A 27,032-nucleotide genomic window follows, 5' to 3' on the forward strand; every position below is an offset into this window, starting at 1 on the left:
AATCCGCAAGTGCTAGTAAAAGATGTAAAAAACAGGGTATTTGGTTGATACGTTTTTTGCAAAAAATGTATACTAAGCTGCTCTACCAATCTTCACGGTATACCCTTATCAGAGCAGTCCTAACTAATGTATGCAATCCCTATCTGATGTATTTAAAAACCTGATCATCTGTATATAACCTGTGTGAACAGGGTTCAGAGAGGAAAAATCCATGTGTGCATACAGGGTAGAACAGCTTTTGTGCAGATAGCCCAAGAGGAGTGGTGGAACTCCCCAGTCTTGTAGACACAAGAGAACAATTATGGAAACAGGAACACATATGGGCTACTTGCACAGTGAACAAGTCTGTATGATCATGTTCACACACCACCAAGAAACCTGAAGACACAAAAGAGAATAGTAAAACCAAAAACACTCAGTTTGAAAAAATGTTGCAGTAATCCGCAAGTGCTAGTAAAAGATGTAAAAAACAGGGTATTTGGTTGATACGTTTTTTGCAAAAAATGTATACTAAGCTGCTCTACCAATCTTCACGGTATACCCTTATCAGAGCAGTCCTAACTAATGTATGCAATCCCTATCTGATGTATTTAAAAACCTGATCATCTGTATATAACCTGTGTGAACAGGGTTCAGAGAGGAAAAATCCATGTGTGCATACAGGGTAGAACAGCTTTTGTGCAGATAGCCCAAGAGGAGTGGTGGAACTCCCCAGTCTTGTAGACACAAGAGAACAATTATGGAAACAGGAACACATGGGCTACTTGCACAGTGAACAAGTCTGTATGATCATGTTCACACACCACCAAGAAACCTGAAGACACAAAAGAGAATAGTAAAACCAAAAACACTCAGTTTGAAAAAATGTTGCAGTAATCCGCAAGTGCTAGTAAAAGATGTAAAAAACAGGGTATTTGGTTGATACGTTTTTTGCAAAAAATGTATACTAAGCTGCTCTACCAATCTTCACGGTATACCCTTATCAGAGCAGTCCTAACTAATGTATGCAATCCCTATCTGATGTATTTAAAAACCTGATCATCTGTATATAACCTGTGTGAACAGGGTTCAGAGAGGAAAAATCCATGTGTGCATACAGGGTAGAACAGCTTTTGTGCAGATAGCCCAAGAGGAGTGGTGGAACTCCCCAGTCTTGTAGACACAAGAGAACAATTATGGAAACAGGAACACATGGGCTACTTGCACAGTGAACAAGTCTGTATGATCATGTTCACACACCACCAAGAAACCTGAAGACACAAAAGAGAATAGTAAAACCAAAAACACTCAGTTTGAAAAAATGTTGCAGTAATCCGCAAGTGCTAGTAAAAGATGTAAAAAACAGGGTATTTGGTTGATACGTTTTTTGCAAAAAATGTATACTAAGCTGCTCTACCAATCTTCACGGTATACCCTTATCAGAGCAGTCCTAACTAATGTATGCAATCCCTATCTGATGTATTTAAAAACCTGATCATCTGTATATAACCTGTGTGAACAGGGTTCAGAGAGGAAAAATCCATGTGTGCATACAGGGTAGAACAGCTTTTGTGCAGATAGCCCAAGAGGAGTGGTGGAACTCCCCAGTCTTGTAGACACAAGAGAACAATTATGGAAACAGGAACACATGGGCTACTTGCACAGTGAACAAGTCTGTATGATCATGTTCACACACCACCAAGAAACCTGAAGACACAAAAGAGAATAGTAAAACCAAAAACACTCAGTTTGAAAAAATGTTGCAGTAATCCGCAAGTGCTAGTAAAAGATGTAAAAAACAGGGTATTTGGTTGATACGTTTTTTGCAAAAAATGTATACTAAGCTGCTCTACCAATCTTCACGGTATACCCTTATCAGAGCAGTCCTAACTAATGTATGCAATCCCTATCTGCTGTATTTAAAAACCTGATCATCTGTATATAACCTGTGTGAACAGGGTTCAGAGAGGAAAAATCCATGTGTGCATACAGGGTAGAACAGCTTTTGTGCAGATAGCCCAAGAGGAGTGGTGGAACTCCCCAGTCTTGTAGACACAAGAGAACAATTATGGAAACAGGAACACATGGGCTACTTGCACAGTGAACAAGTCTGTATGATCATGTTCACACACCACCAAGAAACCTGAAGACACAAAAGAGAATAGTAAAACCAAAAACACTCAGTTTGAAAAAATGTTGCAGTAATCCGCAAGTGCTAGTAAAAGATGTAAAAAACAGGGTATTTGGTTGATACGTTTTTTGCAAAAAATGTATACTAAGCTGCTCTACCAATCTTCACGGTATACCCTTATCAGAGCAGTCCTAACTAATGTATGCAATCCCTATCTGATGTATTTAAAAACCTGATCATCTGTATATAACCTGTGTGAACAGGGTTCAGAGAGGAAAAATCCATGTGTGCATACAGGGTAGAACAGCTTTTGTGCAGATAGCCCAAGAGGAGTGGTGGAACTCCCCAGTCTTGTAGACACAAGAGAACAATTATGGAAACAGGAACACATGGGCTACTTGCACAGTGAACAAGTCTGTATGATCATGTTCACACACCACCAAGAAACCTGAAGACACAAAAGAGAATAGTAAAACCAAAAACACTCAGTTTGAAAAAATGTTGCAGTAATCCGCAAGTGCTAGTAAAAGATGTAAAAAACAGGGTATTTGGTTGATACGTTTTTTGCAAAAAATGTATACTAAGCTGCTCTACCAATCTTCACGGTATACCCTTATCAGAGCAGTCCTAACTAATGTATGCAATCCCTATCTGATGTATTTAAAAACCTGATCATCTGTATATAACCTGTGTGAACAGGGTTCAGAGAGGAAAAATCCATGTGTGCATACAGGGTAGAACAGCTTTTGTGCAGATAGCCCAAGAGGAGTGGTGGAACTCCCCAGTCTTGTAGACACAAGAGAACAATTATGGAAACAGGAACACATGGGCTACTTGCACAGTGAACAAGTCTGTATGATCATGTTCACACACCACCAAGAAACCTGAAGACACAAAAGAGAATAGTAAAACCAAAAACACTCAGTTTGAAAAAATGTTGCAGTAATCCGCAAGTGCTAGTAAAAGATGTAAAAAACAGGGTATTTGGTTGATACGTTTTTTGCAAAAAATGTATACTAAGCTGCTCTACCAATCTTCACGGTATACCCTTATCAGAGCAGTCCTAACTAATGTATGCAATCCCTATCTGATGTATTTAAAAACCTGATCATCTGTATATAACCTGTGTGAACAGGGTTCAGAGAGGAAAAATCCATGTGTGCATACAGGGTAGAACAGCTTTTGTGCAGATAGCCCAAGAGGAGTGGTGGAACTCCCCAGTCTTGTAGACACAAGAGAACAATTATGGAAACAGGAACACATGGGCTACTTGCACAGTGAACAAGTCTGTATGATCATGTTCACACACCACCAAGAAACCTGAAGACACAAAAGAGAATAGTAAAACCAAAAACACTCAGTTTGAAAAAATGTTGCAGTAATCCGCAAGTGCTAGTAAAAGATGTAAAAAACAGGGTATTTGGTTGATACGTTTTTTGCAAAAAATGTATACTAAGCTGCTCTACCAATCTTCACGGTATACCCTTATCAGAGCAGTCCTAACTAATGTATGCAATCCCTATCTGATGTATTTAAAAACCTGATCATCTGTATATAACCTGTGTGAACAGGGTTCAGAGAGGAAAAATCCATGTGTGCATACAGGGTAGAACAGCTTTTGTGCAGATAGCCCAAGAGGAGTGGTGGAACTCCCCAGTCTTGTAGACACAACACTCAGGAGAAATTGCCCAACAAATTTTAGGATCCATTTTATCCTGTTGCCCATGTGAAAATGAAAAAATTGAGGCTAAAAGAATTTTTTTGTGAAAACAAAGTACTTTTTCATTTTTACGGATCAATTTGTGAAGCACCTGGGGGTTCAAAGTGCTCACTATACATCTAGATTAGTTCCTTGGGGCGTCTAGTTTCCAAAATGGGGTCACTTGTGGGGGAGCTCCAATTTTTAGGCACACGGGGGCTCTCCAAACATGACATGGTGTCCGCTAAAGAGTGGAGCCAATTTTTGATTCAAAAAGTCAAATGGCACTCCTTCCCTTCCAAGCCCTGCCGTGCGCCCAAACAGTGTTTTACCCCCACATATGAGGTATCAGCGTACTCAGGACAAATTGGACAACAACTTTCGTGGTTTAGTTTCTCCTTTTACCATTGGGAAAATAAAAAAATTGTTGCCAAAAGATAATTTTTGTGACTAAAAAGTTAAATGTTCATTTTTTCCTTCCATGTTGCTTCTGCTGCTGTGAAGCACCTGAAGGGTTAATAAACTTCTTGAATGTGGTTTTGAGTACCTTGAGGGGTGCAGTTTTTAGAATGGTGTCACTTTTGGGTATTTTCAGCCATATAGACCCCTCAAACTGACTTCAAATGTGAGGTGGTCCCTAAAAAAAATGGTTTTGTAAATTTCGTTGTAAAAATGAGAAATCGCTGGTCAAATTTTAACCCTTATAACTTCCTAGCAAAAAAAAATATTGTTTCCAAAATTGTGCTGATGTAAAGTAAACATGTGGGAAATGTTATTTATTAACTATTTTGTGTCACATAACTCTCTGGTTTAACAGAATAAAAATTCAAAATGTGAAAATTGCGAAATTTTCAAAATTTTCGCCAAATTTCCGTTTTTATCACAAATAAACGCAGAATTTATTGACCTAAATTTACCATTAACATGAAGCCCAATATGTCACGAAAAAACAATCTCAGAACCGCTAGGATCCGTTGAAGCGTTCCTGAGTTATTACCTCATAAAGGGACACTGGTCAGAATTGCAAAAAACGGCAAGGTCTTTAAGGTCAAAATAGGCTGGGTCATGAAGGGGTTAATCCAATAGTCTGAAAGGGTTAAAAATACACACATTAAGAATAAAGTCTTTTAATGAAATATTTAAACACACAGGTTTAACATCTTTATTGCACTCTCAATCCAAGTGAAGCCCTCGTTCTTCTGTAAAAATTTGCAACAATAACCCATACCTGTCCGCTGTACAGCCAAGTCCCACGCTGCAATCCATCTCAAGGGGTTAAATAGTTTACAACCAGGAGCGGCGCTAATGCTACCAGCCGGGCTGTAAACCACTGTGTAATGAATGAAAAGCTGCATGCGCAGCCTCACCGCCTGACCGGACATGAACTCTGTAGCGTGGGAAAGTTTCTGAACATTTTCTCATGCTGTCAAGTTCACCTCAGAAATAAACACTTGAAATCGATCACTCTGTTTGTAATGACTATATAATATGAGTTTCATTTTTTGTATTGAAGAACTGAAATTAACGTTTTGATGATACTCTAATTTTGTGAGAAGCACCTGTACAGTATATATGTACAAAGTACACACAGTAAAGAATGGGGAAACCCTGAAGTCCCAGATTTGAATCCAACTGAATTGACATCTGTGGGAAGATTGACAGTTCATTATTCTGTGAATTTCCCATGAACCTTCCCATAAAGCAGACCTGGACAAAGTGTAGGCTGCGTCAAGCACGATGACGTCACTACAGTGCACCTGCTGTGCAGACCCTCTGTCTCCACATTGCATAGAACAAACCAGTGAATCAGGGGGACGGGGTTAGGTGAATAGTTATATATATACCGTATATATAATTGGTCAGGCAGCATTTGAAAGAAACTGTGCCATCATGCTGTGTGTGGCAGGCTGTGGGGTCCATTATACTATGTGTGGGGGGGCTATTGGATCCATCATACTTTGGGGGGCTGTGGAGTCCAGCATATTGTGTGTGAGGGGAGCTGTTGATTAAGGTGAATAGTATGATTTATGAATATAAGTAGATTGTATGGTTTTGGTTATCCGCTATTGATAAGAACACATTACAATAAGCCGTATCGTAACATGTATTAGCAGTAGCAGCTGGTAAACCGCCTCAAAGGGTTTTCTTGGACTATTTTATTTTTTATTTTAGTATGGGCCTAAGAACTAACAGGCAGGTATTTGCTAACTATCTGCCTGTTCTACACATGCTGGCTCAGTGCAGGCACAGACCACTCCTGACAGCAATTCTGCTGCTTTACATCAACAGACCAGCTCTTCCAGGCTGCTTTATCAATGGGGCATGACTGCTGGCATCATGCTGATTGACAGTCGGCTCCCCACAGTTAGGCCAGCTTCACACTCAGCGTATGTAAATACGGTCCGTATATTACGGCCGTAATACGCTGAAATGTCCCGAAAATAGTGGTCCGTAGCTCCTCCGTAGGCAGGGTGTGTCAGCGTTTTTTGCGCATGGCATCCTCCGTATGTAATCCGTATGGCATCCGTACTGCGTGGTTTTCTTGCAGGCTTGCAAAACCAACATACCGCTATAGAAATGATCCATGTGTCCCAAAAAGAAAAAAAAATATATATATACTGTCTATATATATATATATATATATATATATATATATATATATATATGTCATTAGACACATATATGTATATATATTAATATTTTTTCCAGCGCTATACAGCTTGAAAGCCGGTAATTGAATTACCGGCTTTTTCTTTCTCCTTCCTAAAACCCGACATGATTTGAGACATGGTTTACATACAGTAAACCATGTCTTCTCTCCATTTTTTTTTTTGCAGATTCCACACTACTAATGTCAGTAGTGTGTATCTGCAAAATTTGGCCGTTCTAGCTCTTAAAATAAAGGGTTAAATGGCGGAAAAAATTGGCGTGGGCTCCCGCGCAATTTTCTCCGCCAGAGTAGTAAAGCCAGTGACTGAGGGCAGATATTAATAGCCTGGAGAGGGTCCATGGTTATTGGCCCCCCCCTGGCTAAAAATATCTGCCCCCAGCCACCCCAGAAAAGGCACATCTGGAAGATGCGCCTATTCTGGCACTTGGCCACTCTCTTCCCATTCCCGTGTAGCGGTGGGATATGGGGTAATGAAGGGTTAATGCCACCTTGCTATTGTAAGGTGACATTAAGCCTAATTAATAATGGAGAGGCGTCAATTATGACACCTATCCATTATTAATCCAATTGAATGAAAGGGTTAAATAAAACACAAACACATTATTTAAAATTATTTTAATGAAATAAAAACAATGGTTGTTGGAGTATTTTATTCTACGCCCAATCCAGTCACTGAAGACCCTCGTTCTGTGAAAGAAAAAACATAATAAACCAACAATATACTTACCCTCCGCAGATCTGTAACGTCCAACGATGTAAATCCTTCTGAAGGGGTTAAAACATTTTGCAGCAAGGAGCTTTGCTAATGCAATGCTACTCCTCGCTGCGAAACCCCGGGGAATGAGTCTAAATATAGATCAATGAGCTATATTTAGCTTCATTTGCGGTGAGGCGCCCTCTGCTGGATGTTCATAGATCGTGGGAACTTACCTAGAAGGCCTGGGAGCTCTCCAGGCTATTAATATCTGCCCTCAGTTACTGGCTTTACTACTCTGGCGGAGAAAATTGCGCGGGAGCCCACGCCAATTTTTTCCGCCATTTAACCCTTTATTTTAAGAGCTAGAACGGCCAAATTTTGCAGATACACTCTACTGACATTAGTAGTGTGGAATATGCAAAAAAAATGGAGAGAAGACATGGTTTACTGTATGTAAACCATGTCTCAAATCATGTCGGGTTTTAGGAAGGAGAAAGAAAAAGCCGGTAATTCAATTACCGGCTTTCAAGCTGTCTAGCGCTGGAATAAATATTAATATATATACATATATGTGTCTCACTGACATATATATATATATATACCTATTCTATGTGTACACATTTATTCTACCTATTCTACTGTAAGCTGTCAGTGTGATTTTACTGTACACCGCACTGAATTACCGGCTTTTCTCTCTAACAGCGCTGCGTATTTCTCGCAAGTCACACTGCTTGTCCGTGTGTAATCCGTATTTTTCACGCTTCCATAGACTTTCATTGGCGTATTTCTTGCGCAGTACGGTGACAAACGCAGCATGCTGCGATTTTGTACGGCCGTAGAAAGCCGTATAATACTGATCAGTAAAATACGGCAGATAGGAGCAGGGGCATAGAGAATAATTGTGCCGTATTTTTTGTGAGTTTTACGGACGTAGTTTCTGCGCTCTTACGTCCGTAAAACTCGCAAGTGTGAAGCCGGCCTTAGGCAGCGTGGAGCCGGCTATCAGTCAGCATGACATTGGCAGTCACGTCTTGTTGACAGAGCAAAGATGTCAGCGGAAGCCGCAGAATCGCCGACAGGAGCAGTCTGTGACCACTCTGAGCTGGCAGACATCGGCGAGGGGAGTGTCTCTGCCAGTTCAGATTAGTTCTTAGGCCCATAGTAAATAAAAAAAAAAAATAGTCCCAAATACCCCTTTAATTCTCCTCAATGCATGTTGGATGGTATTGCTCTGTGTACTTAAAGGGAACCTGTCACCCAAAATTGCGGGTGAGGTAAGCCCACCGGCATCCGGGGCTTATCTGCAGCATTCTGGAATGCTGTAGATAAGCCCCCGATGTATCCTGAAAGCTGAGAAAAACAGGTTATCTTATACTCACCCGGGGCGATTCCGCTGTCGGTCCGGGTCCGGTGCCTCCCATCTTCATCAGATGACGTCCTCTTCTTGTCTTCACGCTGCGGCTCCGGCGCAGGCGTACTTTGTCTGCCCTGTTGCGGGCAGAGCAAAGTACTGCAGTGTGCAGGCGCCGGGAAAGGTCAGAGAGGCCCAGCGCCTGCGCACTGCAGTACTTTGCTCTGCCCTCAACAGGAGAGGCAAAGTACGCCTGCGCCGGAGCCTGAGCGTGAAGACCAGAAGAGGACGTCATCTAATGAAGATGGGAGGCGCCGGAGCGGACCAAGAGCGGGACCGCCCCGGGTGAGTATAATCTAACGTCTTTTTCTCATCTTTCAGGATACATCGGGGGCTTATCTAGTAAGCCCCTAGTGCCGGTGGGCTTACCTCACCCGCGATTTTGGGGGTGACAGGTTCCCTTTAACAACTACTCATTTTGCCCTTGTACCCAGTTAATTCTTCTCTTTTCCATTAGGTCTATGACATCATGTGTTTAATAACTGACTGAATCCTTCTAAGCGCTATGTAGAAACAGGAAGCAAATTTTCCCTGCATGATTCATGAGTCACTGCATAAGTCCTTGGCAGGGGAGGAGCGGAGCAGCTGGGTCAGGAGTTGAAGAGGGGAATGATAAATGCAGGGACAAGAGACTTCTAGATAGAGCAGAGAAAAGGGTATAATTAACTGTGTAGAAAGGCAAAATGAGTAATTGTAAGTGCACAGTGCTGTATAATATGATGACTGCAATATATTAAAGGGAACCTGTTACCCCCAAAATCAAAGATGAGCTAAGCCCACCAGCATCAGGGGCTTATCTACAGCATTCTGAAATGCTGTAGATAAGCCCCAGATGTATTCTGAAAGATGAGAAAAAGAGATTAGATTATACTCACCCAGGGGCGGTCCCACTGCGCTCCGGTCCGATGGGTGTTGCGGTCCAGCGCGGGGCCTCCCATCTTCTTGCGATGACGTCCTCTTCTTGTCTTCACGCTGCGGCGACAGGAAAAGTCAGAGAGGCCCAGCGCCTGCGCACTGCAGTACTTTGTTCTGCCCTCAACAGGGCAGACAAAGTATGCCGGAGCCGCAGCATGAATACAAGAAGGGGACGTCATCGTAAGAAGATGGGAGGCCCCGGACCAGACCGCGACACCCATCGTACCAGGACCGCTCCTGGGTGAGTATAATCTAACCTCTTTTTCTCCTCTTTCAGGATACATCGGGGGGCTTATCTACAGCATTCCAGAATGCTGTAGATAAGCCCCTGATGCCAATGGGCTTAGCTCACCTTCGATTTTGGGGGTGACAGGTTCCCTTTAAGAGGATACAAACTTTTAAGGGAGGAGTGCTTCTTTAATTGCTAACCCTTACCCAAGAGATGGAGAAGGAATGAAAAAGAATTGGTGATTAATTGTTAAAATATGTTATATTGTTTCAAATATATCGTTATTTTTTTTCCCTTTTTTAGTTCTTATTAATAAGGAAGACATGTCTGGTAATAGACTTCATCAAGCCATCTTTGATCCGGTAAATAACAGCTTTTAATATTAAGTTTAACGGGAAATGTCATTGTAATAATCCTTGCTGAACTTTAGGAGGCTGATCATCTTGTGTCTTGCTTTCAAAAACCTTAGTGATCAGATTTTATTGCTAGGGAAGTGGTATCTAACCATATCCAATTCCTCTGAACTGACTGCCGCATAGGAAATATATAATCACTTGGCATATATGGTTGGGGTTGACCCTTTCATTTGTTACCCACATAGGGCTTAAATGGAATCTATCACGCTGTATAGGGCTATTTACCTGCAGTTATAAGGCTAATCTGTAGGTACATAGTGTTCCAAAAGTGCCCAGACTTAAAGAGGTGGTACACTACAATGTATAATGCGCACATCGAATTAAACCTTTCAGATAAGTCGTTTTGCAAATACCTTGTGTTGACACTTTTGCCTCTGACCAGCACTATCGCTGCTCGCTTAGTCCCTGCTGCAGCCACCACTGAAATCCGGTGATGTCATGTCAACTTGCAGACTCTAGTAGTTGACCTTACATCATTGAGGCGTGACCTAGCCTCATGCAGACTCCCACAATTCCCCCTGAATGACTGGGCTGTGGGCAGTGTTTCACCGCAAGTCCAGCACAGTATCCAGCACTGGGCTGTGACGTGCAGTGAAACACCAGCCACAGCCCAGTCAATCAGGAGAGTGCATGAGACAGGGTCATGCCGCGGTGATGCAAGGTCAACTACCAGAGTCCGGAAGTTGACATTACATCACTGGATGCCAGCTGCAGCAGGGGGTAGCGTGATCAGGACTGAGCGAGAGGCTGAGTGCCGCTCGGGCAAATATGTCAACATAAGATTTTTGCAAAAAGACTTGTTTGAAAGGTTTACATCGATGTGCACAATATACAGTTGAAACCATAAGTTTACATACACTATATAAAAAGACACATATACATGTTTTTCTCAATATCTGACATGAAATCAGAATAAACATTTCCGGTTTTAGGTCAATTAGAATTACTATAATTATTAACATTTGCCAAATGCGAGAATAATGAGAGAGAGAGAATGTTTTTTAAGGCATTTTTATTACTTACTGCAAAGTCAAACGTTTAGGCCGGTTTCACATTAGCGTTGCGGAGGGCTGCGGACTTCCTCCGTAAAGCCCTGCCCTCGGCCACACCTCCACCACTAGCTCCGCCTACCTATGCATGCGGCCAGCGTACCTATCTTTAACATTAGGTACGCAGGTTGTGCCGCTGTATACGGATGCTTCCACATGCGTCGTTTTGACGATGCGGCGACCAGCGTAGAACGCAGCTTGTAGCAATTTTTTTTTTCTCCGCATCGTCAAAACGACGCATGCGGAAGCATCCACATACAGCGGCACGACCTGCGTACCTAATGTTAAAGATAAATACGCAGGCCGGCCGCATGCAGAAGAAGGCGGGTCTAGGGGCCGAGGGCGGGGCTTCACGGAGGAAGTCCGCAGCCCTCCGCAGCTCCCAAAACGCTAGTTTGAAACTAGCCTTACATACACTAACATTACTATGCCTTTAAATAATTCTGGACTGCCCATATGATGATGTCATGTGTTTGGAAGCTTTTTTGGCAACATGTGAGTTAATTAGAGACACACCCATGGATGTATTTTAATGGACACCTGAAATACACTGCTTCTTTGTGTATAGCCAAGATGTCAGGAAGAGAATTGTGGACTTGCACAAGTCTAGCTCATCCTTGCATCCAATTTTAAGATACCTGAAGGTGCCTCGTTCATCTGTACAAACAATTATACGCAAGTACAAGCAAGATGGGAATGTCCAGCCATCATACCACTCAGGAAGCAGATGGGTTCTGTGTCCCAGAGATAAACATGCTTTTGTCCGACATGTGCATTTCAACCCAAGGACCAAAGCAAAACACCTTGTGAAGATCATGGCGGAAGCTGCTAAGAATGTGTCAATATCCACAGTGAAACAAGAACTGTATCAATATGGGCTGAAAGACCACTCTGCCAGGAAAAAGCCATAACTCCAAAAGAAACATAAAAAAGTCAGATTAATGTTTGCAAATGCACACAGAAACAAAGACCTTAATTTTTGGAGACATGTCCTGTGGTCTGATGAAACTAAAATGGAACTTTTTGGGCATAGCGACCATCGTTACTTTTGAAGCAAAAAGGGAGAAGCTTGGAAGCCTAAGAACACCATCCCAACTGTGAAACACGCAGGAGGCAGCATCTTGTTGTGGGGTTGTTTTGCTGCAGGAAGGACTGGTGCACTTCACAAAATAGATGCATCACGAGAAAAGAAGATTATGTGGCAATACTGAAGCAACATCTCAAGACATCAGCCAGTAAAATAAAGCTTGGGCGGAAATAGGTCTTCCAAATGGACAATGACCCAAAGCATGCTGTCAATGTGGTAAAGTGGCTTAAGGATAACAAAGTCAATGTTTTGGAGCTGCCATTACAAAGCCCTGATCTCAATACTATTGAAAATGTATGGGCAAAGCTGAAAAGGCAGGGGCGAGCAAAGCGACCTACAAATCTGGATCAGTTACACCAGTTTTATTAGGAGGAATGGGCACAAATTCTGACCAACTATTGTGAGAAGTTTGTGGAAGGTTTATTCTGATTTCATGTTAAATATTGAGAAAAACATGCATATGTGTCTTTTTATATAGTGTATGTAAACTTCTGGTGTCAACTGTACATTGTAGTGAACCACCTCTTTAAAGTGTGGCTCCCAGGAGAAAATGAACTTTATTCCTCCATTCTTCAGTCAGTAAGGTGTGTCGGCTCTGAGATAAAGTAAATTGCGAACTGCAGGGCGGCTGCCGAGCCTCAAGGCGTGCTGACAGCCGCTGCTCACAGTGCTTTGAGAGATGACTGTAGACACACCGGCACACCTGCATGGATGAAAGTTGTCAGCCAGGCACCGTTCCTAAGACTATTTATCTGTAGCTTAACCCTTAAGCTGGAGTCACACATAACGATATCGTTAACGATATCGTTGCAACGTCACGCTTTTGGTGACGTAGCAACGATCCCGCTAACGATCTCATGTGTGACAGCGACCAACGATCAGGCCCCTGCTGGGAGATCGTTGGTCATTGGGGAATGATCAGGACCATTTTTTGGTCGCTGATCACCCGCTGTCATTGCTGGATCGGCGTCACACACGCCGATCCAGCGATGTGTTCACTTGTAACCAGGGTAAATATCGGGTTACAACCCTGATCTGTATAAAAAAGTAGACTAGTTTGGAATCACTGTATTGACCTGGAAAATAATATTTTGTAAAGTGCAGAAGTTTTGGGAAAGTGTAGAAACAATGCTGCAAAGTAAGAATGCTGAGCCCTATTCCAACACCGTTCTAAGCTAGAATATAGCAAGAACAGTCAACTACTAACCACAAACCGCAGTCATTCATTGCTTTAAAGCGAACTTGTCACCAGGTTTGGCCGATATGAGATATGGCCATCACCTTTCAGGGCTGATATAAGCCCCCAACCCGACCTGCAAGAGAAGAAAAATAACTTTTATTATACTCACCTGCGTGGCGGTCCGGTACAAGGTATGTTGCTCTTCTTGGTCCTGCACCTCCCATATTCTTACGATCGCCGTCCTCCTTCATGCTTCATGTGGATTAGGAGTCCCTACGTCATCCATACAGTCTCCTCGACATTGCGCTCCTGCACAGGCATACTTCTTTGCTCTGTTGAGGACATAGCAAAGTACTGCAATGGTCATGCGGCAGGGCTATTTGACCTTTCCCGGCGCCTACGCACTGCAGTGCTTTGCACTGCCCTCAACAGGACAGAGAATTATGCCTGCACAGGAGCGTGATGCTGAGGAGACTGTGTGAATGGTGAGGGGATATGTCATCCACACAAAGTAAGAAGGAGTACAGCGACCGTAAGACGGGGGTAAGCGCCGGATCAAGAACATTGACACCGCTTGAACTACCTGCCCCGCAGATAAGTATAATAAAAGTTATTTTTCTTCTCTTTCAGGTCAGGTTGGGGCAGATATACCCCATTATAGAATGCTATATATCAGCCCTGGAAGTCAGTCAGTTTGAAAAATTGCAAGGATCTTGAAGTTATGCTCAAGTGCAGTCATGAAAACCATCATTCACAATGATGAAACTGGCTTCCCAGGAAAGGAACACCAAGAATGAGCTCTGCAGCAGAGGATAAGTTCATTAGCATTTCCAGCCTCATAAAAGGAAAAATGACAGCACCTCAGATAACAGCCCTCATAAATAGAGTAGTAGACATCAATTTTCTAGAGGAGACTCCGAGAAGCTGGACTTCATGATCAAATTGCTGAAAAGAAGTAATTATTACAGACTACACAAGAAAAAGAGACTTATTTCGGTTGAGCAATTCAAGGAATGAACATATTTTCAGGGGAACTCTGTACTGTGGTCAGAAAAGTCAAAATGAAATATTTTTGGTGCCAATCACCATGTCTTTGGCAGAAGACTTTAGCTGATGCTTTTTATATGTGTGGTGTGGAGCATGGAGGAGGTGTGATGGTGCTTTACTGGTGACACTGTTGTTGATTTATTCCAGTTTCAAGGCAGACTTATCCATCATGGCTTCGACGGCATTTTCTATTGATATGCCATGCCATCTGGTTTGCAGTTGGTGTGATCATGATTTGTATTGCAATAGGGCAATAACCCAAAACACACTTCCATAAGGACCATGTGAATAAGAAGGGAGAGGGGTAGAGTCAGGTCCGGCTCCAGGTTTTTGAGGGCCCCGGGCGAAAGAGTCTCAGTGGGCCCCCCCTTTAACACCTACCACGATTCATGATCGCATATAAACACAGCCATGTAGTATATAACACAGCCCACGTAGTAAATAGCACAGCCACGTAGCATATAACACAGCCATGTAGTATATAACAGCCCACGTAGCATATAACACAGCCACATAGTATATAGCACAGCCCATATAGTATATAGCAGAGCCACGTAGTATATAACATGGCCCACCTAGTTTATAGAACAGCCATCTAGTATATAGCACAGCCCACGTAGCATATAACAGCCCACGTAGTTTATAACACGGCCCACGTAGTATATAGAACAGCCATGTAGTATATAGAGACACTTGCCTCATATAGTGCTGCACAAACTTTATCGCCCTATACAGACACTTACCCCATATAGTGCTGCACAAACGTTATGGCCCCATAGATGCTCCATACAGACACTTGCCCCATTTGCTGTTGCTGCAATAAAAAAAAAAAAATCACATACTCACCTCTCCGTCGCTCAGGCCCCCAGCACTTTCAATATTCACCTGTCCTCGTTCCAGCCGCCGCTCCATCTTCTTCAGCGTCTTCTGCACTGACGCTCAGGCAGAGGGTGCGCACTAACCACGTCACCACGCCCTCTCACCTCAGCGTCACTGCAGAGGACGTGGAAGATGGAGCGGCGGCTAGAACGAGGAGCACGTGAATATCGTGCAGCGCTGCGCTCCCCTCCCCGTTATACTCACCTGCTCCTGGCGCTGTGCAGTCCCTGCTTCCCGGCGCCAGCAGCTTCTTCCTGTATTGAGCGGTCACCATTACCGCTCATTACAGTAATGAATATGTGGCTCCACCCTTATGGGAGGTGGAGCCGCATATTCATTACTGTAATGAGCGGTACCATGTGACCGCTCAGTACAGGAGGAAGTTGGGGAGCCAGGGACCTGCAGGGACCACGCCAGCCGCCAGGAGTAGGTGAGTATAATTAGACAGCCCCCGGCCGCTCCCCCTCCCCTGCCGAATCAGCTCCGTGATGTGCCGCTAGCTGAGGGCCCCTGGGGAAGGCGGTGGTCCTAGGCACTGGCAGCTGCCTGCCCTTAACACCGGCCTTGAATGGGCCCCCCTGTCTCGCCAGGGCCCCGGCACTTGCCAGGGTTCGCCGGGTGCTGACGCCGGCCCTGGGTAGAGTACTGGGTCAGATGACATGACCTCCACAATCACCTGACCTCAACTCTGTTGAGATAGTTTGGGTGAGTTGGAAGCAGAGTGAGAACACAAAACAGCCAACAAGTGCTCAGCTGGGAACTCCCTCAAGACTGCTGGAAAGCCATTCCATGTGTCTACCTGATGAAGCTGCTTGACAGAATCACAAGTTGGCATAAAGCTGTCATTGGAGTAAAAGAGGGGTAACTTGAGGAATCTGAGGTTGAACACATGTTCTGGTTTCCTTACTTTTGTCTCCATTTGTGTTCCATCTTGGTTTTGCTGTCTTCACTCTGAATCTACAATTTATAATGTTTTCTGATATGCAACATTTGTGGTCTATCTTTGGCATTTTGTTACCAAAAAAGAGAAAATTTAGACTGTATAGTCTGCATATACAACTCCTTATTTTCTTAATTTCCTTGTAGACGCATCATGGACCATAGCAGTGAGAGGTCCATGTGCTATGTAAATGTTGCTGGCCATTCTCACTCTATGGATAACACTCCCACTGATTGCACTATATTACATCTCTAAAAACATTTTTAAATGTTTTTGCGCAACAGATATCTATTACATTTTCATTGAAATAACATTCCTATAAATATTACACTGGAAAGTAGTAGAGAAAAGAAGTTTGACAGTAACGTTTTTATTTAATAATGTATAATATTTTTTACAGATCGTCCCATATGTTGGCACAATATTTTCAAATTTGGAACCAGGAACCATGGTAGTGGTCCATGGGGTAGTTGCTCACAATGCAGACAGGTATTTGTAGAGCTCATTTTATCTTTTCATTTGAAAATTCAATTAACGTTCTCACCAATTGCTAAGAAAAGATCCCTCAACCTGAAGGATACTGTCTGTATAGATATAAAAGCATATATGAAATTTGCATGCAAAATACATTTATGGCATCACCACATAAACGCCCAATAGGTGAATTTTCGTGGACCACCAATCATGAGAACCTCCTTGGTTGTTTATGTCCCTGCAGTAGGTTAGATTGGAGATGGTGTGGACATTAGTGATGAGTGAAAGTGCTCGGACAAGGGATGCTTGGGCATGCGTGTGTGCTAACCAACTGACTTTGGCATGCTCGAAAAATATGTTTGAGTCCGCTCTCCTGTATGTTTTATGGCTGTTGAACTGCCGCAACACATGCTGATATTGCCTCTTTGTTAGGCAATCCCTTCATGTGTTGCAACTGTCGAACAGCCGCGAGACATGCATATGCGGGGGATCTAACATATTATTCGAGCACGCCAAAGTCAGTCGGTTAGCACACGTGCATGCTCGTATAAGACTTGTCCGAGCACTTTTACTCATCACTAGTGCGAATACATCTGCCCATCTGTCTAATCAATTTCTGACTTAAATGTGACACAAAGCGGCCATTATGCTAGGCAGCTTTTAATCATCAGTGTCTCAATATACATTTATAAATGTATACGTTCCTTTTCAAATTACATACAGTATTTTACAAATTCTCCAACATACAGTTAATTTATTTCAGGTTAGATGAGCCAGTAGTGTAAACCATCCAGTTGTATTAAATTTACCGAGCTTACCATATTTTTTGGACTATAAGACATACCGGACCATAAGATGCACCTAGGTTTTAGAGGAGGAAATTAGAAAAAAAATTGACGCAAAAAATGTGGTCAATTCTGTACTTATTATACCCTAAACTGGTATATATGGTCCCCTCATCCCCATCCTTGTATGCATGGTCCATCTCATCCTGGTGTGCATGACCCCCCACCCTGGTATGCATGGCCCCCTCATCCCCATCCTGGTGTGCATGGCCACCTCATCCTTATCCTGGTATACATAGCCCCTATCATCCCCATCCTGGTGTACATGGCCCCCTTATCACCATCCTGGTATGCCTGGCCCCCTCATCCCTACCCTAGTATGCATGGCACCCTCATCCCTATCCTGGCATGCATGACCCCCATCCTGGTATTAGTGTGCATGACCTTCTCATCCCCATCCCTCATCCCTACCCTAGTATGCATGGTCCCCTTCATCCCTATCCTGGTATGCAGGGTCCCCATATTCGTCCTGGTATGCATAGCTCCATCCCCATCCTGGTATGCAGGGCCCCATCCCCGTCCTGGTATACATGGCCCCATCCTTATCCGGGTAGGATTGGCTCCCATCCCCATCCTGGTGTAAATGGCCCCATCAGAAAAACGATAAAAAATCCAAACCATTACACTTACCTTCCTCTGCTCCCTCATAGCGTCTTGTTCTGTGGAAAAAAATAAAAAAGTTATGGCTGCTATAAAGTACAAGGATGAAAGTAAAATGCCCTTTCAGGCATGAACATTGAAGAGTTAATACTTCAATGATGAGCACCTAAAAATATATTTTTTTTTCCATAGGTTTCAGATAGACTTCCAGTGTGGGAGCAGTGTTAAACCCCGTTCTGATGTGGCTTTCCATTTCAATCCTCGATATAAAGGTTCAGGTGTCATAGTCTGCAACACTCTACTAAATGAAAAATGGGGCTGGGAAGAAAAATCATATCAGATGCCTTTCCAGAAGGGCCAGCGATTTGAAGTTGTATTTTTTGTGTTACCTAATAAATTCCAGGTAAGTTTTAATTTTGTATTGTTTAATCAGTCCGTGGTTAATGTTATACTTTTGTAAGTTGAAAGTAGTGTGTAATCTCTTCACATGTTAATATTAAGGAATTATACTTAAACCCTTCAAAACATAGGACTGATACTAGGGGACTGCCAAATCAGGTATGGGCCAACTGTAGAGGAGACCGGTGAATTCCCACGTGACGACATTGAGACCGAGCGATCATGTGACCGCAGATATGCTATATGCATACTTCTGTCCACATCTCAACTAGACGTGCGCGTCCTCGCTTAATACAAGGGAATGGAGCGTAGCCGCACACGTCTAGTCAGAATGTGGCCGGATGTATGCATATTGCATACTTGTGGTCACATGATCGCTCAGTCTCACTACCGGCACCGGAGAATTCTCACAACCTGCACCATGAGGTTTCACAAGTTTGCAGTCACATAGAGTGACTGCAGACTGTCGTCACATATCTGGACAACTTTTTGTAAGTCAGTAAGAGATATAATAATAGGACAATTCCTTTTGAAAGTTTTGCCGTATATTAATCACGTTTTATTTATGTCTTTTGTGTATTTTAGGTGGCTGCAAACGGAAAGCACTTACTGATTTACAAACACAGAGTCAGTCTTGACAAAATTGATACTCTCAGCATAAGTGGAATGGTTGAAATTAATACAGTTGGATTTGCCAATCACACAGTAAGTCTTTCATAATCGCCAATTCTGTGAGCTCCTTACCCCTGAAAATAACTGTACAAGTTTTGCCATTTCCCTTGTAAGCAACAGCAATAGTAACACTTTTTAACAATTTTCTGCAGCAAATGCACAGCGGATTTGGTTTTCCATAGGTTTACATGGTACCGTATAACGCATGTAAAACTTCAGCAGATCCGCAGGGCCAAATCCTCTGCGGATTCGCAGCCAAATCCGCAACGTGTGCACATAGCCTTAAAGTTCACAGCAAATAATAATACAGGACAGCTGGACAAGGTTTTAAAATGGTCACCCACTGCTTGTAGATGTTAAACCCTTTTTTTTTCTCAGTGACTTTTACCTCTTTAACCCCTTAGCGACCGCCGATACGCCTTTTAACGGCAGCCGCTAAGGGTACTTAAACCACAGCGCCGTTAATTAACGGCGCTGTGGAAAAAGTGAATATCGCCCCCCAGAGTCGGATTTTCTCCGGGGTCTCGGCTGCCGGGGGTAGCCGAGACCCCAGAGAACATGATTCGGGGTTTTTTTTTACCCACCCCGCATTTGCGATCGTCGGTAATTAACCGTTTACCGGCGATCACAAAAAAAACAACGCGATCTCTTTTTAATTTCTCTGTCCTCCGATGTGATCGCACATCGGAGGACAGAGAAAAGGGGTCCCAGATAGCCCCCCAATACTCACCTATCTCCCCCGGTGCTCCTCGTGGCTCCCGGTGGGCGCCGCCATCTTCAAAATGGCGGGCGCAGTGCGCCCGCCGGCCGGCACCGGGGGAATCTTTGGGGTCTCGGCTGCCGGGGATAGCCGACACCCCAAAGAACATGATCGGGGTCGGTTTTACCGACCCCTGTTTTGCGATCGCCGGTAATTAACTGTTTACCGGCGACCACAAAAAAAAAGTAAAGTGTAATTCTCTGTCGTCTGATGTGATCGCACATCAGAGGACAGAGAAATAGGGGGATTCGGGGACCCTATTATACTCACCTGTGTCCCTGGGTCCTCCTGCTGCTCCTCCTGGCTGCCGGGGAAAAGAAAATGGCGGGCGCATGCGCAGTGCGCCCGCCATCTGTCTCCATCTGCTGGCCGGCAGGAGAACAGCAGTTGGGGCTAAAATTAGGGGTAGGGGTAGGGTTAGGGCGAGGGTTAGGGCTAGAGTTAGGGCTAGGGCTAAATTTAGGATTAGGGTTGGGGCTAAATTTAGGGTTAGGCTTCTTTCACACTTACGTCGGTACGGGGCCGTCGCAATGCGTCGGCCCGACATACCGACGCACGTTGTGAAAATTGTGCACAACGTGGGCAGCGGCTGTAGTTTTTCAACGCATCCGCTGCCCAATCTATGTCCTGGAGAGGAGGGGGCGGAGTTACGGCCACGCATGCGCGGTCAGAAATGGCGGATGCGACGTACAAAAAAACGTTTCATTGAACTTTTTTTGTGCCGACGGTCCGCCAAAACACAATTGATCCAGTGCACGACGGACGCGACGTGTGGCCATCTGTCACGATCCATCGGCAATACAAGTCTATGGGCAAAAAACGCATCCTGCGGGCACATTTGCAGGATCCGTTTCTTGTCCAAAACGACGGATTGCGACAGATGCCAAACGACGCAAGTGTGAAAGTAGCCTTAGGGTTAGGGTTGGGGCTAAAGTTAGGGCTAGGGTTGGGGCTAAAGTTAGGGTTAGAGTTGGGATTAGGGTTAGGGTTTGGATTAGGGTTGGTATTAGGGTTAGGGTTGGCATTAGGGTTACGCTTGGGATTAGGGTTAGGTTTGGGATTAGGGTTAAGGTTAGGGTTGTGATTAGGGGTGTATTGGGATTAGGGTTAGGTTTGAGGTTAGGGTTGAGATTAGGGTTAGGGGTGTGTTGGATTTAGGGTTTTGATTAGGGTTATGGTTGACATTAGGGTTGTTTTGGGGTAAGGGTTGTGATTATGGTTAGGGTTAGTGATTAGGATTGTGGATCAGGTTGGGGTTAGGGTTAGGGGTGTGTTGGAGTTGGGTTGGAGCTAGAATTGGGGGGTTTCCACTGTTTAGGTACATCAGGGGGTCTCCAAACACGACAGCCAATTTTGCGCTCAAAAAGTCAAATGGTGCTCCCTCCCTTCTGAGCTCTGCCGTGCGCCCAAACAGTGGGTTACCCCCACATATGGGGCATCAGCGTACTCGGGATAAATTGGACAACAACTTCTGGGGTCCAATTTCTCTTGTTACCCTTGTGAAAATAAAAACTTGGGGGCTACAAAATCTTTTTTGTGGAAATTTTTATTTATTTATTTTTTTTTTTATGACTCTGCATTATAAACTTCTGTGAAGCACTTGGGCATTCAAAGTTCTCACCACACATCTAGATAAGTTCCATGGGGGGTCTAGTTTCCAAAATGGGGTCACTTGTGGGGGATTACTACTGTTTAGGTACATCAGGGGCTCTGCAATCCCAACATAATGCCCACAGACCATTCTATCAAAGTCTGCATTCCAAAACGGCGCTCCTTCCCTTCCGAGCTCTGCCGTGCACCCAAACAGTGGTTTACCCCCACATATGGCGCATCAGCGTACTCGGGATAAATTGGACAACAACTATTGCAGTCCAATTTCTCCTGTTACCCTTGTGAAAATAAAAACTTGGGGGCTACAATATCTTTTTTGTGAAAAAAAAAAATTTATTTTCACGACTCTGCATTATAAACTTCTGTGAAGCACTTGGGCATTCAAAGTTCTCACCACACATCTAGATAAGTTCCATGGGGGGTCTAGTTTCCAAAATGGGGTCACTTGTGGGGGATTTCTACTGTTTAGGCACATCAGGGGCTCTCCGAACGCGACATGGCGTCCGATCTTAATTCCAGCCAATTCTGCATTGAAAAAGTAAAACGGCACTCTTTCTCTTCCAAGCTCTGCGGTGCGCCCAAACAGTGGTTTACCCGCACATATTGGGTATCGACGTACTCAGGAGAAATTGCACAACAACTTTAGTGGTCTAATTTCTCCTGTTACCCTTGTGAAAATAAAAATTTGTGGGCAAAAAGATCATATTTGTAGAAAAAATGCGATTTTTATTTATTTATTTTTTTTTTTCTTTCACGGCTCTACGTTATAAACTTCTGTGGAGCACATGGGGGTTCAAAGTGCTCACCACACATCTAAATAAGTTCCTTAAGAGGTCTAGTTTCCAAAATGGTGTCACTTGTGGGGAGTTTCCACTGTTTAGGCACATCAGGGGCTCTCTAAACGTGACATGGCGTCCGATCTCAATTCCAGCCAATTCTGCATTGAAAAAGTCAAACGGTGCTCCTTCACTTCTAAGTTCTGCGGTGCGTCCAAAAAGTGGTTTACCCCCACATATGGGGTATTGGCGTATTCAGGAGAAATTGCATAACAAAATTTATGGTTACATTTCTGTTTTTACACATGTGAAAATAAAAAAAATGGTTCTGAATTAAGATGTTTGCAAAAAAAGTTAAATGTTCATTTTTTCCTTCCACATTGTTTCAGTTCCTGTGAAGCACGTAAAGGGTTAATAAACTTCTTGAATGTGGTTTTGAGAACCTTGAGGGGGTGCAGTTTTTAGAATGGTGTCACACTTCATTATTTTCTATCATATAGACCCCTCAAAATGACTTCAAATGTGATGTGGTCCCTAAAAAAAAAATGGTGTTGTAAAAATGAGAAATTGCTGGTCAACTTTTAACCCTTATAACTCCCTAACAAAAAAAAATTTTGTTTCCAAAATTGTGCTGATGTAAAGTAGACATGTGGGAAATGTTATTTATTAACTATTTTTTGTGACATATCTCTCTGATTTAAGGGCATAAAAATACAAAGTTTGAAAATTGCAAAATTTTAAAAATTTTCGCCATATTTCCATTTTTTTCATAAATAATCGCAAGTAATATCGAAGAAATGTTACCACTAACATGAAGTACAATATGTCACGAAAAAACAATCTCAGAATCAGCGGGATCCGTTGAAGCGTTCCAGAGTTATAACCTCATAAAGTGACAGTGGTCAGAATTGCAAAAATTGGCTCGGTCATTAAGTACCAAATTGGCTCTGTCACTAAGGGGTTAATGTATAGAGTGAAATCCACGGCAGAATCTGCATGTAACCAGTGGATTTGCCACCAGATAAGTAGCAGAAAAATTGTGCAACTTGCACTCATTACTAATGCAGAGAAAGATCAGTGATTTGAACCGTTGTTTATCCAAGAGATGCTGAGAAATGGTAGAATATAGGTCATCAGCGTTGATACTAGTGTATAAAAAATCTCATTTTACTTCATCCTCGTCAACATTTTCAAATGCAACACGTAGCCTACGCCTTTCCACCCTTGCAAGTTTTTAGCCACAGCAATGTTAAAGGGAACCTGTCACCAATTTTTTTTCGCTATAACCTACAGCCAGCACCTTTCAGCCCCATGTGACAACATTCTATAATCCTGTATATATGACTACAATTCGCCCTGTCAGGCAAAAAAAGACCTTTTATTATTCTCACCTACAGGGTGGTCCGGTCGGATGGAAATGGCTGGGCTTGGCCCGGTGCCTCCTCTCTTCTTGCAATACCGTCCTTCTGTGCTTCGTGAGGGTGACACATCCTACAGTGGCTTGCCAAAATTAGTCATCCCCTTGGCATTTTTCTGTTTTGCTACCTCACAACCTGGAACTTCACTAGTTTTTTTGAGGGATTGCATCAGTTCATGTAAAGAACATGCCTACAACCGTAAACACTTGGTTTTCTTATTATTGTCAAGCAAACAGCAAATAGGGCAAGATAACTGATGACTTCAGTGTGCATAACTATTCACCTCCCTGAAGTCAGTACTTTGTAGAACCTCCTTTTGTGGCAATTACAGCTGTAAGTCTCTTTGGATAAGTCTCTATGAGCTTTCTAAATCTTGCCACCGGGTGTTTTGCCCATTTATCAAGGCAAAACTGCCGCAGCTCCTTCAAGTAAGCTGGTTTCCTCTGGTGAACTGAAATCTTCAACTCTCACCACAGATTGATGATTAGTGCTGATGCATCATACACAAATCGGATTAGAAAAATATGTAAACACAGGTTGTAATGTAACAAAATAGGTAAAAATCCAAGGGGGTGAATACGTTCGCTAGCCACTGTACGTCTTCCACACAATGCTCCCCAATGCTCATTGTTGATTCCGAGGGCAGAGCAAAGTACTGCAGTGCGCCAGCCCTCAGCAGGGCAGAAAGAAGTGTGGCTGCCCTGAAGCGGGAACACTGTGTGGATGACGTAGGACACGTCATCCACATAAAGCACAGAAGGAAGACGACATCGCAAGAAGACGAGGCACCGGAGCAAGACCGGCGATGCAGATCGGAGTGGATCGCCCGGTAGGGGAGTATAATTCCTAAGGACTAAAATTCCTAAGGACTAATAATTACTTTTCTTTTAATGATCTAAATTTTTTACAGATCTTTACAGAGATTGTGAAATTCTCAATCTGGTTGGCTCACTTTTACCTGACCCGGTGGGAGGACTGTCCTCTGTATTCTTCCGTTAACCCATTCCAATATGACATCAGGTGGTACGGTTAATATATAGATGATCACCTCCTTTTCTGCCACCAGGATCTATTGAGCCCTCTTTAGTCTGAGCCATTTCTCAATAACAACACATAGTGACTGCAGACTTGTAGTTTTAGACAGGATAACCCCTTTTAAGGTGTTAACTTTGTAAAGAGAAAATCACTTACCATTGATATTTTAGACTCCCCAACATTTTATTTGAATAAAACTCTTAGGGCCAGGCTTACAGTAAAAGTTTCATATTGATTTCGAGGAACTTGTGATCTGTGCCAACATATGGTCAGATCCACCTGTTTCTGTACTAGCCATAGTTTACTGTATCCAGTCAAATCTTTAATTAACTGCAACATGAGGCCTGTCGATAATGCAGACCGTCGCTCTGCATCTGACTGTAGAAGGTCTCGGCTGTTTGCAGTTGGCTATCTTCCTCCTTGGTGTTGCTGGAGGACGTCTGTGTTTCTATCTAAGTCTACTCAAGCTAAGTGTTCCTCCTTGTTTGCGTATCCCATCTGTCTTTAGTGGTAGTGGGGATTGACTAGTGCTAATCCTGTTCCTCCCGATGCAGGGCTTATTGCCAGGGATTAGGTATCCTGCTCGGCGATAGGTGAGTAGCCGATATAGGGACGATAGGACAGACAGGGTGACGTTAGATCTGTCTAGGAGTCTCCACTTTCCCCTTCACTAGTGTTTGGTTCCCTTTCCCTTATCCCTTCGTGTTGCACTTAGCCTTTCCTACATGTTGCTTGACATTATGGCCAAGTGCAACTGCAACATCCAACACATAGGATGTACCAATCGTAATTACTGTAACATCCACTAATTGCCTGACATGTGGTGCTACCTTTATATTTAATAAAAGAGGTTCTTCAGCAGATGCAGGGTATATTACACTATAACGTGCCTGAGTGATGTTTTCTTGTTAGAATTCCCCTGCGTCTCATACTTTAGGTTAATCTTGTCTATTTCATCTTCATTATAGACGCCCCCAGGTTCACAACCAACATCTCTTGCACTTTCTTCGATGAGTTCCGCTCAGGTATTTTTGTCGTTAAGTAAAATAAGTAATCTTATGAATTATTCTGTGGGTAAACTTATTCTTTTTGCTTTTTACTACCAGGCATCACAGAGGAGCATGGCTGTTGTAAGTATTCTTTACTCTATTTTTCCATTTTACTGAAAAAAATACTCTGGGGTATGGATAGTTTAATATGTGTTGGAATTTTACGTGGATTTGATAAATATGAGGAACCCCTCATACATGTATGAGCAACCTGAGGAGGCTCCCTGAGGAGCCCTTTTTAGGAGGGATCGAATACATACAAGGAAACCCTTATACATGTATAAGCACCCTGAGAAGCCATTTTTAGAGAGACATTGGGCTATTCTTTTTTGGTTTTCACTAGTTATTTTTTCCGATCTCCAAAAAACACTTTTAATAAATAATCAACAAACTGCCCATTAAGGTACCGTATATAGTTGTGTATAAGCCAACCCAAGTATAAGTCGAGGCACCTAATTTTGCCACGAAAAACTGGGAAAACGTACTGACTCAAGTATAAGCCCGGGTATGCATTGTTCCCTCATCCCTATCCTGGTATACATGGCTCCCCCGTCCTGTCCTGGTATACCTGGGCTCCTTATTCCCATCCTTGTGTGCATGGCTCCTTATCCCCTATCCTTGTATGCATGGCTCCTTATAACCCATCCTTGTGTGCATGGATCCTTATTCCCATCCTTGTATGCATGGCTCCTTATAACCCATCCTTGTATGCATGGCTCCTTGTCCCCTATTCTTGTCTGCATGACACCTTATCCCCTATCCTTGTAATCATGGCTCCTTATCCCCACCCTTGTATCCATGGCTCCTTACTCCCATCTTTGTCTGTATGGCTCCTTATTCCCATCCTTGTTTGCATGGCTCCTTATTCACATCCTTGTATGCATGGCTCCTTATCCCCTTTCTTGTCTGCATGGCTCCTTATCCCCATCCTTGCATGCATGGCTCCTTATCCCCATCCTTGCATGCATGGCTCCTTATCCCCTATCCTTGTATGCATGGTTCCTTATCCCCTATCCTTGTATGCATGGCTCCTTATCCCCTATCCTTGTATGCATGGCTCCTT

General features: G+C 43.3%; 1 protein-coding gene across 2 annotated transcripts in view; it reads left to right on the plus strand.

The window, feature by feature from the left end:
- The window catches only part of LOC138681516 (galectin-8-like), a 52,804-nt gene that overhangs the window by 13,048 nt on the left and 12,724 nt on the right, over positions 1-27,032 (plus strand). For both annotated transcript variants that reach the window (XM_069769086.1, XM_069769085.1), the window contains exons 2-7: positions 10,036-10,094; positions 16,731-16,819; positions 18,442-18,652; positions 19,234-19,353; positions 25,889-25,945; positions 26,027-26,050. In XM_069769086.1, coding sequence (XP_069625187.1) covers positions 10,056-10,094; positions 16,731-16,819; positions 18,442-18,652; positions 19,234-19,353; positions 25,889-25,945; positions 26,027-26,050 — 540 coding nt within the window. In that variant the 5' untranslated portion in view covers positions 10,036-10,055. The remainder of the gene's footprint in view (positions 1-10,035; positions 10,095-16,730; positions 16,820-18,441; positions 18,653-19,233; positions 19,354-25,888; positions 25,946-26,026; positions 26,051-27,032) is intronic.

Source organism: Ranitomeya imitator, chromosome 5 (assembly GCF_032444005.1).
Source record: "Ranitomeya imitator isolate aRanImi1 chromosome 5, aRanImi1.pri, whole genome shotgun sequence".
Lineage (NCBI taxonomy): Eukaryota > Metazoa > Chordata > Amphibia > Anura > Dendrobatidae > Ranitomeya > Ranitomeya imitator.